The 11,984-nt window shown below is 54.1% G+C and overlaps 1 protein-coding gene across 5 annotated transcripts; it reads left to right on the top strand.

The window, feature by feature from the left end:
* Positions 1–48: 48 nt before the first annotated feature.
* Positions 49–6,946, top strand: UNC119 (unc-119 lipid binding chaperone). Of its 5 annotated transcripts, none has more exons than XM_077970632.1 (5): positions 49–142; positions 4,951–5,064; positions 5,554–5,656; positions 5,806–5,978; positions 6,246–6,946. In XM_077970632.1, the coding sequence occupies exons 2-5, from the start codon at positions 5,016–5,018 to the stop codon at positions 6,356–6,358; spliced, it is 438 nt and encodes a 145-aa protein (XP_077826758.1). In that variant the 5' UTR covers positions 49–142; positions 4,951–5,015; the 3' UTR covers positions 6,359–6,946. The 5 variants fall into 5 exon arrangements, with proteins under 5 accessions (XP_077826758.1, XP_028691977.1, XP_028691976.1 ...); XM_028836144.2 differs by lacking the exon at positions 49–142 and adding an exon at positions 662–812; XM_028836143.2 differs by lacking the exon at positions 49–142 and adding an exon at positions 1,040–1,333 and having other exon boundaries at positions 6,250–6,946.
* Positions 6,947–11,984: the final 5,038 nt, after the last annotated feature.

The raw sequence follows: 11,984 nt of genomic DNA, 5'->3' as shown, positions 1-11,984 counted from the left end.
TCACTGGTAAGTAACAGTTTCCTGGTGTTTGTCCTCCTGTGCCCACAGGTCCACTTTGCTTCCACGTGGCCATGTGCCTTTCCTAGCTAGATTGCCCAAGGCTGTTAGCATCTGCTTTTTACCTGAGATACTAATTCATCAGGTAAAAAAAAAAAAAAAATATATATATATATATATATATATATATATATTTTTGAGACGGAGTCTCGCTCTGTCGTCCACGCTGGAGTGCAGTGGCCGGATCTCAGCTCACTGCAAGCTCCGCCTCCCAGGTTTACGCCATTCTCCTGCCTCAGCCTCCCGAGTAGCTGGGACTACAGGCGCCCGCCACCTTCGCCCGGCTAGTTTTTTGTATTTTTAGTAGAGACGGGGTTTCACCGTGTTAGCCAGGATGGTCTCGATCTCCTGACCTCGTGATCCGCCCGTCTCGGCCTCCCAAAGTGCTGGGATTACAGGCTTGAGCCACCGCGCCCGGCCCTATATATATATCTTGAGCACCAGCTGCAGGGAGCCTTCTGCCAGGTGCCGGGGTCCTACTGAGAACAAAGTAGGCAGGATCAGTGCTTTCACAGAGCTGAGCTTTCATGAGGAAGAGCAGACAAATAAAAATAATTTCACATAATGCATTGGAAAGACAAAAACAGGCTGGTCAGATGGTGACTGAGGGGGAAGGACTTCAGACTGGGTGTGAGGGAGGCAACTTTGAGCAGATGACATTTGAGCTGTGACTAGGAGAAAAAAGGCCATCTGGGGAAGAGCATCCAAGCAGAGACCCTGAGCCTGGAACTCATGAGCAGAAAGGCTGGAACACAGTGAGTAAGCGGAGAGGTAGTCAGGACCCCACTAGTACCAGTGCAAGAAAGTGTTAGAAAAACAGAATGAAGCCCAGGGCAGGATCCCCCGACTCCCATCCCCCACGTCCGTGGCCTTTCGGCAGGGGTGGGCCGCGGGGCGGGCGGGATCAGCGCAGGGCCCACCCCAGGGGCGGGGCCGGGGCGGGGCGGTACCTGGAGCCCCGGCCGGGGGCGGGGCTGCGGACGCTCCCCCTTCCTCCGGCTCCAGCCGGCGCAGGCAGCGGCGGCAGCAGCAGGCGAGCCGCGGCCCGGCGAGGCCATGAAGGTGAAGAAGGGCGGCGGTGGGGCCGGGACGGGGGCGGAGCCCGCTCCCGGGCCCTCGGGCCCGAGCGTGGCCCCCATACCAGAGCCGCCGGTGGAATCTGAATCTGGGTCCGAGTCGGAGCCGGACGCAGGCCCAGGGCCCAGGCCGGGGCCGCTGCAGAGGAAGCAGCCGATCGGGCCGGAGGACGTGCTGGGGCTGCAGCGGATCACGGGTGGTGAGCACCCGCGAGGGAGCGCCTCCCGCTGGCGGGAAGGGCAGAGGGTGCGAGGGGCCCTCCCGGCGCACCGAGCCCCAGCCCCCGCCCCCTTTCCCGCCTCCCCTCCCCCACCGAGTCTCCCTCTCCTGTGTCCCCTACTCTCCCTTCTGCCACCAAGCCTGAGATCTCTGTGTACCCCCTTCCCTTGATCTCTCTCTCTGTGCGCTTTTCTTCTCCCTTTCAAGATTTATTCCTTCCTTTTCCGGGGGTCCGTCCCCTTTTCCCAGCGTGGAGGTGCGTGCGGCAGCAGCTGCAACTGTAGCCCTGCCTCTGTGGAGTCTTCAGAGCGCTTTGAGGCCCGCCCCTGCACTAATGAGGAGAGGGGCTGAGTGCAGCTTGTCCTCAGCCCCCACCCTGGAGGCTAGGTGGAGGCTGAGTTACTTCGGAGGCATTCAGACTCTTCATGTCTCCCCAACCATTAATACCCTCACCCTGATCCTCCAGGAATACTTGGGCCATTTTCTTCCCCAGGAAAGAAACTGAGCAGGCAGCTTCAGAGTGTTGACTGTGGTTCCTTCTCATGGGGAGTGGCTTAACGTCCCCCCAAGCCTGGACTAGCGCCTGTCCTATTCTAGGGGCTCTGTCATCAAGGGAGGCTTGGTCTCCACTGTGGTTAAGAGTTTCTGAGCTGGACTGCCTGGGCTGGAGTTTCAACTTTGCATATAATTGGCTGTGTGAACTTGGGCAAGTAACCTGACCTCTCAGCATGTCTTTTCATCTGTAAAATGGGGATAATGGTATCTATCTCGTAAGGTTATTGTGAAGATAAGTCCTCTGATTCTGTACAGTGCCTGGCATCTATGCATTCTGTGTACATTGGGCTCTTTGATCAGTAGTATTTTGGGCCCTACAGGGCTGCTCATGGCTGCTGCCTGGGGTCAAACAACTTGGCTTTCAGGGCAGGGGAGGGGGTCATCATAGGCAGGGAATGAGGGCTAGGAAACCTCATAGCAGAGGCCTTGGCTGAGCCTCAAAGGATGAAGAGACAGTGGCTCTCCACCTTGGCCACATTCACCAGCAACCTGCCCTGGCCCCCTTTGTGAGAATAATTGTTGGGGGGCCTCTCTGTGGGTATGGGGTGCATATATTGGAGTGGACCTGAGCCCTAGAGCTTCCAAAGCAGCTGAACACAGGGCTCCCAGACAGAGCTGTGGAGGGGAGGCAGCCTTGAGCCTGTGCTCCTGGGTCCCTGGGGGCCAACTCCTCTATCCTTACTGAGTTAGGCAGCAGCCATTCTTGGCTGGGCCCCCAGAGTACTGAGCTCCCTTGCCCAAGCAGGCGTCGATGGAGGGAGGGAGGCTGGACCAGGCTGATGTTGAAGCCAGTTGGGCTACAATTTGCAACAGCAGCATTTAGGATTCAGCTTAGCTCTGGGGCAGAACTGTCTCAGAGGAAGTCCAGAGGTCAGATTGAGCCCTGAGTAACTTGGGGGGTTGATTTTGCAAGTAGAGGGAGCTTCCAGCTCATGTACCACCATTTGTCTCCTAATTTGGAGGCAATTCATAGCCCTTAGAGATGGGGAATCTGTGGAGGGTGAGTAGAGGAAAGGGCTTCATGGGAACCCCTTCCTGTGCAGGAGTTGAGAACAGGGTTCCAGGGATTTCCACCCTGGCACCTCTTGCTGGTCTCTTCTGACCCTAATCACGCAGGTCCGAGGTTTGCTGTTCCCAGATTACTGGGCCCTGAATCCAGCTTAGGAAGCTATTTGTGGCTGAGAGGAATAGAGCAGTTGTGTTCTGAGCCCTTGGCCACTCTGCTCCTTATTCTGACCTGAACCTGGGTCCCAGGCCTCATCCTTTCTAGAAGGGAAGGAGTGGCCATGGTGTTCTGAGCCATAGACATCCCTGTTCCTCACTTCTTCTAAGGACAGAGAGGTTGATAGATTGAGTTTGCAGTAGAAGAGACTGAGGTCAGACTGCAGAAAGTTGTTCCCAAATGAGAGAGGCTCCAAAAGTTAGAGAATGGGAGAAGAGAAGGCCTTACAGGGATCTGGGAGTTGGGCACTGGGATCCTGCTCCCCACTCTGCCACTCTATTCCCTATGCTCTGTACCTTCTTTCTATGTCTTTATACTGGTGCTTACTTTCTGTGAAAATAGGGTGAATGGCATGAGATAGAGGTTGCCCACTTCCAATCTCTCCCCACCCCACACGTGGGCTGTAGTAGACTCTTCCCCAAGCTGTATAAAGTCCATGCCGGGCCCCAGGTACCAGACGGCTGCCAGGAGGGCTTCCTGGAGGGGACTGTGTCAGGCTTGGGGAAGAAGCAGGCCTGGGGAAGAGAAAATGACTTTATATTCACTTCCTCTTCCTGCCCCAGAGGAATAGGTGGCCCAGGGGCCTGGAGGGTGATTTCCAGGCCTCTGTGGGCCACCAGGGGAGGATGTGATGCTGTGTAGGCTGACAGCATCAGAGTCCCTCCCTGCACCTCTCAGCTATCTTTGTTGCCAGGGTCTCCCTGAACACCTGAAGTTGCTGCTGCAAGAGCTGTGAGGGTTAGATCAGGCCCTGTAGGTCCCTGAGCTTCCTCAGGCAGGGCCTCCCACTGTTCTTGGTTCCCCTTGTGGGCCCGAGGACTCCCTTTAGCCCTTCCACACCCGCTGCTGCACCTGCCACACTCGCTTCCTGGCCTAGCCTGTGTTCTTCTCTATAGGGGTCCGGGACTACTTTCTCCATGGTGGTGGCTCAGAGCCAGGGCTGCCTAAATGACCTCTAAGGGGGTTCCCTCTGCTTGCTAAGACTTCCTCCCATTTGGAGATCAACAAAGGATAAGAGCAAAGTTGGCCTCCACCCCCTGCCATATCCCAGGCTCTGGGCTTGAGTCAGCAGAGCTTTGGTTAAGCTGCTTAAGGGAGCTGGGCTGGTGTAAGCTTCTTACTGAGAGGAGGGGGTTGGGAGGGGAGGAGGAACAGGGAAGGGGTTGTTCACCTGCCCCAGCACCACCCATATCAGGGAAAGTCCCCTCAACATCAGCCTCACCTGATACATCTAGATGTCATGCCAGGGGCAGCTGTGGGGCGAGGGTAGGAGTATCCTCCAGAGAAGGACTGTGACTCTCCCAAGACAGAGCTGTGTGGCCCCCTTTACAGTGTGGTTCTCAAAGGCAGGGTAGCAGAGAAGTTGATAGATTGAGTTTGCAGTAGAAGAGACAGGTCAGACTGCAGGAAGTTGTTCCCATATGAGAGGAGGGGCTCCCACCATGCTGGAGACCCAATTCTCCCAAAGTCACCTAGCCAGCCTTGGCAGAGCAGAGGCCAGAAGGAGGACCCTCAACTCCAGGGTGGGAGGGAGAGCATCCGGGAGGTGGCCTTGTCCTCTACCCTTCTCTGCCCTTCCCTTCCCTGGCCCCCAGAGGCCACCAGGATGGCACGCCTTATCCCCTGTTAGATCCCCATGGTGGAGTTATGTCTCTTCCACACTGGGGGTGTACTCCAAGGGCAGGGGTTCAGGTCCCTCTTTCCAGAGGGTAGTGATCCCAGGGATGAGAAGATGGTAGCTACTCTGGGGTCCCACACAAGCTGACCTGGCAGCAGGGGCTTTGGGGCCCCTTCCTTGCTCAGCTGCCTGTCTCCCGTAGACTACCTGTGCTCCCCCGAGGAGAATATCTACAAGATCGACTTCGTCAGGTTTAAGATTCGGGACATGGACTCAGGCACTGTCCTCTTTGAAATCAAGAAGCCCCCAGCCTCAGGTGAGTGGGCTGGGTGGGCCATTGATGGCGAGGCAGATATGAGCTGCGGAGTGGGCTGCCCAGGGACTCCTTGGGCCACAGAGGAGTCCACAGAGGTGGGGCTTGGACCCCAGCATTCTCAGGAGTCTGCAGGCAAGGAGGCCCTTTCTTTTCCTTCCCATATGTTTCTGAGGCTGGACATCTTGTGAGGTCAGCCCTGCCCCTTCGGTCCCTGCCAGCCTGCCCTCTGCAGGGCTCTCTGGGAACTGCAGTCCTATGGGTCCCAGGCCTCAGCATCCTGTGGCCCCGGAACCACAGTGGCAATTGGGAACCTGCAGATCTAGAACCGCTAGGTGGCACTATCTGGCCAATGGTCTGAACCCTCAATGTGCCCCAGAATTTCTTGGGGAGTTTTTACAAAATCAGATAGATAGAGGCCCAGGGGTGGAACCCTGGGTGGACAAGGGCCCAGCCTGAAGCCCACTGAGCCCCAGTTGGGGTACATTGCAGAGCGGTTGCCCATCAACCGGCGGGACCTGGACCCCAATGCTGGGCGCTTTGTCCGCTACCAGTTCACACCTGCCTTCCTCCGCCTGAGGCAGGTGGGAGCCACGTGAGTCGTTGGGCTGGGGGTGGTGGTGGGGGTGAGGGAGAGGGTGTGAGGGGGCCCTTCTCAGCCTCTTGTAGGGGTGGCCTGTCCTGAGCCTGGCTGGCTAGCTGACTTCAAGGACAGACTCAGCCCTGCTTCCTTCCCTTGCTCAGGGTGGAGTTCACAGTGGGAGACAAGCCTGTCAACAACTTCCGCATGATCGAGAGGCACTACTTCCGCAACCAGCTACTCAAAAGCTTCGACTTCCACTTTGGCTTCTGCATCCCCAGCAGCAAGAACACCTGCGAGCACATCTACGACTTCCCCCCTCTCTCCGAGGAGCTGAGTGCGTGGGCAGGGCCTTCTAGGAGTGGGGAAGTGGGGGGCGTGTAGAGACTGAGCTGTGGGAGGGAGGGAGACTTGTGGGTCTGACCCCATTTCTCCCCACCCTGGGGCTCTTCTGTGTCTGCCACCATTCCCATATCATCTGTAGAGAAAGAGGCCGGGGATATCTCAGGTTGTTTGGCTGTCCCTGTACCCCAGTTCTGAAGCCTCTGCAGTGGCCGGACTCAGGCTCCTGACCTTTGCCCGGCCTGGTGGGCCTCTCTTGCAGTCAGCGAGATGATCCGTCACCCGTATGAGACCCAGTCTGACAGCTTCTACTTCGTGGATGACCGGCTGGTGATGCACAATAAAGCAGACTATTCCTACAGCGGGACGCCCTGACCCCATGGCTGCTCTGACCCCAGGAGGCTCCGGTTCTGGGCTCGGAGCTGTGACCTCCCCAACACTCACTCCTCAACCCCAAGTCCTCTGCTTGGGGAGTGCTCCAGGAGCCCCGGACCCTGAGTCAATGTTGGGAGGAAGGGTACCTGGTGTCCCCAGTCAAGCCGGTGAAGCCCATGGGGCTGCTACATGGGGTGGGGTCGTAGGGAGGCTGTTTGCCTCCATGTCTAGGAAGGCCTGTGAGAGGAGCAGTTGGGACTTCCGGACAACTTAGCTGGGCCCTACTTGGACCCAAGTTTCAGAATAGTGTTCCCCTATCAAGGCTGTGACTAGATCAGGCAGGGATCCATTCCCTGTCCCCTGCCCGCTACCTTCAGGCCATTTAGAGTTGTAAATTTACAAAGATCCACGGTGGGCTCCAGCTGCCAAGCCACCCAAGGGAGTCTGGGCCCTAGGCCCAGCCCCATCTCTCCCCATGAGGGGCCAAGACACTGCCTGAGGTGTGGGAGGGACTGGCTGAGATTGCAGCCCATTGTAGGAGCTGGACCAACTGTATATAGTTTTCAATAAACTTTTTCCTTTTCTGTTCTCTGGTGTGGCCAGCCTGTGTGTATGGGCAAAGAAGGGAGCGGGGATAGGCAGGAATGTGCTTAAGGCAGTAAAAATTTCTCCTACCTCTCACCTTCCAGTGCACTCTCACCCCTTAGTCTTCCTGTCCCGTGATTCTCTGTACCCTGACACCATCTAGAGTCAGCATTTAGAACATGATGGAGCTGGAGAGGATCTTTCTTGTGATGAAGGAGATCCAGACCCTGAGAGGGGAAGCTCTTGGCCCAAAGTCAGAGCTAACCCTGGCAGAAGAGAGGCTGAAACAAAGACCCTGAACTCCAGGGTGCGAGGGACCCTGGGTTGTGCTTTTAGCCCTCATCATAGAAGGTGGCAGGGCTTTGGCTAAGGCCTGGAGCCATCTCCTTGCCCTCAGCTGCCTTGGGGAGCCCCCATGCCTGGGCAGCCCTGCACATAACACTGCCCTCAGCCTCCACCCCCATCCCAGACTCAGAGGAGGGGGCTGCTTAATGGAGGAGATTCAGAAACTGAGGTGGGCAGAGAGCACACCCTACAGTTTCAGGCCCTCCTTCAGATAGGCCCAGAGCCAACACACCCTCTGGGCTGAGGAGCTCTGGCCCTAGGAGGCCCAGAAGTGCTGGAATTCAGCTTGATTTTGTGAAGCCCCTGCTGGGGGCAGGAGATGGAGCTAGGATCTGCACTGAATTCTGGGAATTCTGAAATGAGTGAGACACAAGGAACACATACTCATCCCTAGGGGATAAAAAAGGACTGGGACATGGAGAGGAAGAATCAGAGTCATTCTGTATGGAGGGTTCTGGGGAGGATTTTTATAGGAGGTGGCACTGGAGCAGGTGCTTGTGATGGGAATTGATGGGGAAGAGCGCTTAGGCACAGGGAACAGCATAAGCAAAGGCTCAGAGGCAAGATTTGTCAGGTGTGTTTGTTTGTTTATTTGAGATGGGGTCTCCCTATGCTGCTCCCTATGCTGCTCAAACTCCTAGGCTCAAGGGATTCTCCTGCCTTGGCCTCCCAAAGTGCTAGGATTATGGGCATAAGCCTAGGTGTGTTCAAGAGTCAATATGATATGAAAGGAAGACAGATCAGCAGAGTCTTAGGAGCAGGGCTTCCGAGAAGTGGGGAGCCCCTGAGGAGGATTAAGTGGGCATGGCATGGTCAAATTATCTCTGGCTGCTGAGTGAAGGGCAGGTTGGAAATAATGAGACTGACAATAGTAGCCAAGATTTACTGAGGGCCAGGCTCGGTGCTCTGCATGTATTAACTCATAAACATGGTCATTTCTGAGGAAGGCACTATTATGATGCCCATTTTACAGAAAATGTAGGTCCAGAGAGGTTAATGTACCCAGCCAACATTGCACAGTTATGAAGTGGCAGAGTCAGGACTTGAATTCAGGCAGTCTGGCTCCATGCACTACCACACTAAAGGCAGGGGGCAGTGAGGATGAGGAGGGTACTGCAGGAGTCTGGTGAGAGAGAAAGAGAACCTGAATTAGGCCAGTATCCTCAAAGATGGAGAGAAGCAGATGAAACTTACATTTTTAAGAGATGAAATCCTCAGGTGTGGTGGCTGATTGGATGAGTGGGTTGGAGAGAGGGAGGAGGCAAGGCTGACTGCCTGGTGTGTGGCCTGGGTGCTGAGGTGGCTAGGGGTGCCATCTCTGGGCTTAGGAATGCAGGTTGGATCAGGGTGGATGCTAGCAGGAGAGGGTGACTTCAGACTGGGACATGCTGTGGCATGGAGGAAATTACCAGAAAACAGTAAAGGCGGGCCCTAAGACCAGGAGGGGAATAAGGGCTGGAGGTGGTGATTGTTGAGGCCATCAGCCACAAGATGATTGCTGAAGCTATGATGGTGGCTGAGATCATGGGGTCCTCCACTGACACTCTTGGTATTTAGGAATGCCAAATGTCCTGCAATTACTGGAACTCTCCCAAACAATGCTATTATAATACGAATCCCCATCCCCCAATTGAGGGTGCCTGAATGAGAATGTATCACCTTAGGGAAGGCTGGTGTTTGAGAGCAGGGTGGAAGGAAATGAACCACTGGAGACAGAAGGAGTGAGCCTCCAGGGAGGTGGGAGCAGAACCATGTTTTGGAGGAAAATTTCATCACAAAGCAAGTGGTCAGGAACTATCAGTTGCCACAAAGGTAAAGAAGGAGAATGAGGACAAGAATGTGGAGGGGAGGGATTTGTTTGCAGATGAGGCTGCATAGGTATGAAAGAAAGTACAGTATAGGGGTGGTTTTGCTGTTGTAGTTTATGGGGTTACAAGTCTGCAGAGAAGCTATAGCAAGGAAGAGGACCTTTTCCCAACACCCTGATAATAGTTCTACTCACTGCAGCTGCCAAGTAGAACTGGGTTGAGGTTCTAGATTGGGCCTGCTGCGCTTCCACCTTCAGAGAGAGAGGAGGGTCCCTATTCTGAGGTTATCATCTCTGAAGCAGGCACCCAGTTGACACTCACCTTGAAAAGAGGCCTGTGTTCCTCAGGCTTGGAGGAGTCTAGGCTGGGAAAAGCCTTGGTCCCATGCCTTCTTTTAAGGCTTCATGCCTCTGGCACTAGTCCTATTGCAAATGGTACATCTTGCTGCATTTAGTTCCTGGCACTGTCCCTAGGAACCTTGAGGCTGCCTGGGAGGAAGACAGGAGGTGGGGCTAGTCTTGGCTCTGATGTTGATGAGTTGTTGACCTTGAAGGGGCAATTCCCTTTTATCTCTGAAATGGGCCAGTCATTTTTGCTTTGACTTTTTTTTTTTTTTTTTTTTTGAGACAGAGTTCCGCTCTGTCACCCAGGCTGGAGTGCAGTGGTATGATCTCAACTCACTGCAACCTCTGCCTCCCGGGTTCACACCATTCTCCTGCCTCAGCCTCCCAAGTAGCTGGGACTACAGGCGCCCGCCACCACGTCCAGCTGATTTTTTGTATTTTTAGTAGAGATGGGGTTTCACCGTGTTAGCCAGGATGGTCTCGATCTCCTGACCTCGTGATCTGCCCGCCTCAGCCTCCCAAAGTGCTGGGATTACAGGCGTGAGCCACCGCGCCCGGCCTTTTTTTTTTTTTTTTTTTTGAGGAGTCATGCTCTGTCGCCCAGGGTAGAGTGCAATGACATGATCTCGGCTCACTGCAACCTCTGCCTCTCGGTTTCAAGTGATTCTTCTGCCCCAGCCTCCCAAGTAGCTGGGATTACAGGCACCCGCCATCATGCCCAGCTAATTTTTGTATTGTTTTAGAGACAGGGTTTCACCATATTGGCCAGGCTGGTCTTGAACTCCTGACCTAGGTGATCCGCCCGCCTCGGCCTCTTAAAGTGCTGGGATTACAGGCCTGAGCCACCGCGCCTGGCCTGCTTTGACTCTTTAGGGGTGTCATGAGGATCCCGCCCCTGGGTAGAGCAGGAAAGCCCAAGTACTACAGGGAAACCCACAGCTCATGCCCTGGGCTGGCCTGCAAGGTGCTCACTGGGACTGCCAAACCAGTGGTTAAAATATTGAGATCTGGCCGGGCGCGGTGGCTCACGCCTGTAATCCCAGCACTTTGGGAGGCCGAGGCAGGCGGATCACGAGGTCAGAAGATCGAGAGCACGGTGAAACCCTGTCTCTACTAAAAATACAAAAAATTAGCTGGGCGGGGTAGTGGGCTCCTGTAGTCCCAGCTACTCGGGAGGCTGAGGCAGGAGAATGGTATGAACCCGGGAGACGGAGCTTGCAGTGAACTGAGATCATGCCACTGCACTCCAGCCTGGGTGACAGAGTGAGACTCCATCTCAAAAAAAAAAAAAAAAAAACCTGAGATCTTCCCTTCCAGCTGTTAAAGAGCTGCCGTCCCAGGCTGCCCTAGCCGGGCCACTCCCCTAAGAGTCACCCTCCACTTCCCCACCATCTGGCAACTAAAGCAAGGACACTACCCTTCTTTTTTTTGAGTCAGGATCTCGTTCTGTTGTCCAGGTTGGAGTCCAGTGGCACAATCATGGCTCACTGCAGCCTCAAACTCCTGGGCCCAAGCAACCCTCCTACCTCATCTCCCAAGTAGCTGAGACTACAGAAGCTACATGTGCCACCACACCTAGCTAATTTTTTGTAGAGATAGGGTTTTGCCATGTTGCCCAGGCTGGTCTCGAACTCCTGGGCTCAAGCAATCCTCCCGCCTTTGCCTCTCAAGGTGCTGGGATTATAGACCCAGCCCCTTGCTTTACTTTTCTACGTGCCACAGACTCTCTTGTCAGTCTGCTACAGCCTATGGACAATAAAAGGATTTTTGGAACATAAAATATATCGTTATCCTATTTATTTATTTATTTATTTATTTATTTATTTATTTATTGGGACGGAGTCTCGCTCTGTCACCAGGCTGGACTACAGTGGCACAATCTTGGCTCACTGCAACCTCCTCCTCCCAGGTTCAAGTGATTCTCCTGCTTCAGCCCCCCGAGTAGCTGGGACTACAGGTGCACGCCACCATGCCCAGCTAATTTTTGTATTTTTAGTAGAGACGGGGTTTCACTATGCTGGCCAGGATGGCCTCAATCTCTTGACCTTGTGATCCTCCTGCCTCAGCCTCCCAAAGTGCTGGGATTACAGACGTGAGCCACTGTGCCAGGCCTATCCTATTTATTTTATGTATTAAAAACTATATACAATTGGTCATGGGTTCTGCGTCTGTGAATTCAGCCAACTGTGCATCAAAAATGTCTGTACTGAATATGCGTAGACCTTTGTCTTGTCATTAGTCCTTAAATAATACAGTATAACAACGATTGACATAGCATTTACATTGTATTAGGTATTATAAGTAATCTAGAGATGATTTAGAGAATATGGGAGGATGTGTGTAGGTTATACTCCACCATTTTATATCAGGGACTTACTTGCACATTCATGGATTTTTGGAATTTGTGGGAGGTCCTGGAACCACTGTGAGATGACTGTGTGTGTGTGCGTGTATCTACAATCATGCACTAGATATCGATGTGTCTGTCATGACAGGCTGCATATATGTCGGTGGTCACATAAGATTATAATACGGTGTGTGTAT

Source organism: Macaca mulatta, chromosome 16, assembly GCF_049350105.2.
Source record: "Macaca mulatta isolate MMU2019108-1 chromosome 16, T2T-MMU8v2.0, whole genome shotgun sequence".
Lineage (NCBI taxonomy): Eukaryota > Metazoa > Chordata > Mammalia > Primates > Cercopithecidae > Macaca > Macaca mulatta.
The sequence above is the reverse complement of the archived record's forward strand: the minus strand, read 5'-3'. Positions and strand labels throughout refer to the sequence as shown.

Bases quoted from the DNA above. Each gene is read 5' to 3' on its own strand.
- UNC119 (XM_015118894.3), top strand. From the start codon at position 1,114: ATGAAGGTGAAGAAGGGCGGCGGTGGGGCCGGGACGGGGGCGGAGCCC. The intron at 1,334-4,950 runs GTGAGCACCCGC...TGTCTCCCGTAG, and splicing joins GCTGCAGCGGATCACGGGTG to ACTACCTGTGCTCCCCCGAG. The intron at 5,979-6,245 runs GTGCGTGGGCAG...CCTCTCTTGCAG, and splicing joins CCCTCTCTCCGAGGAGCTGA to TCAGCGAGATGATCCGTCAC.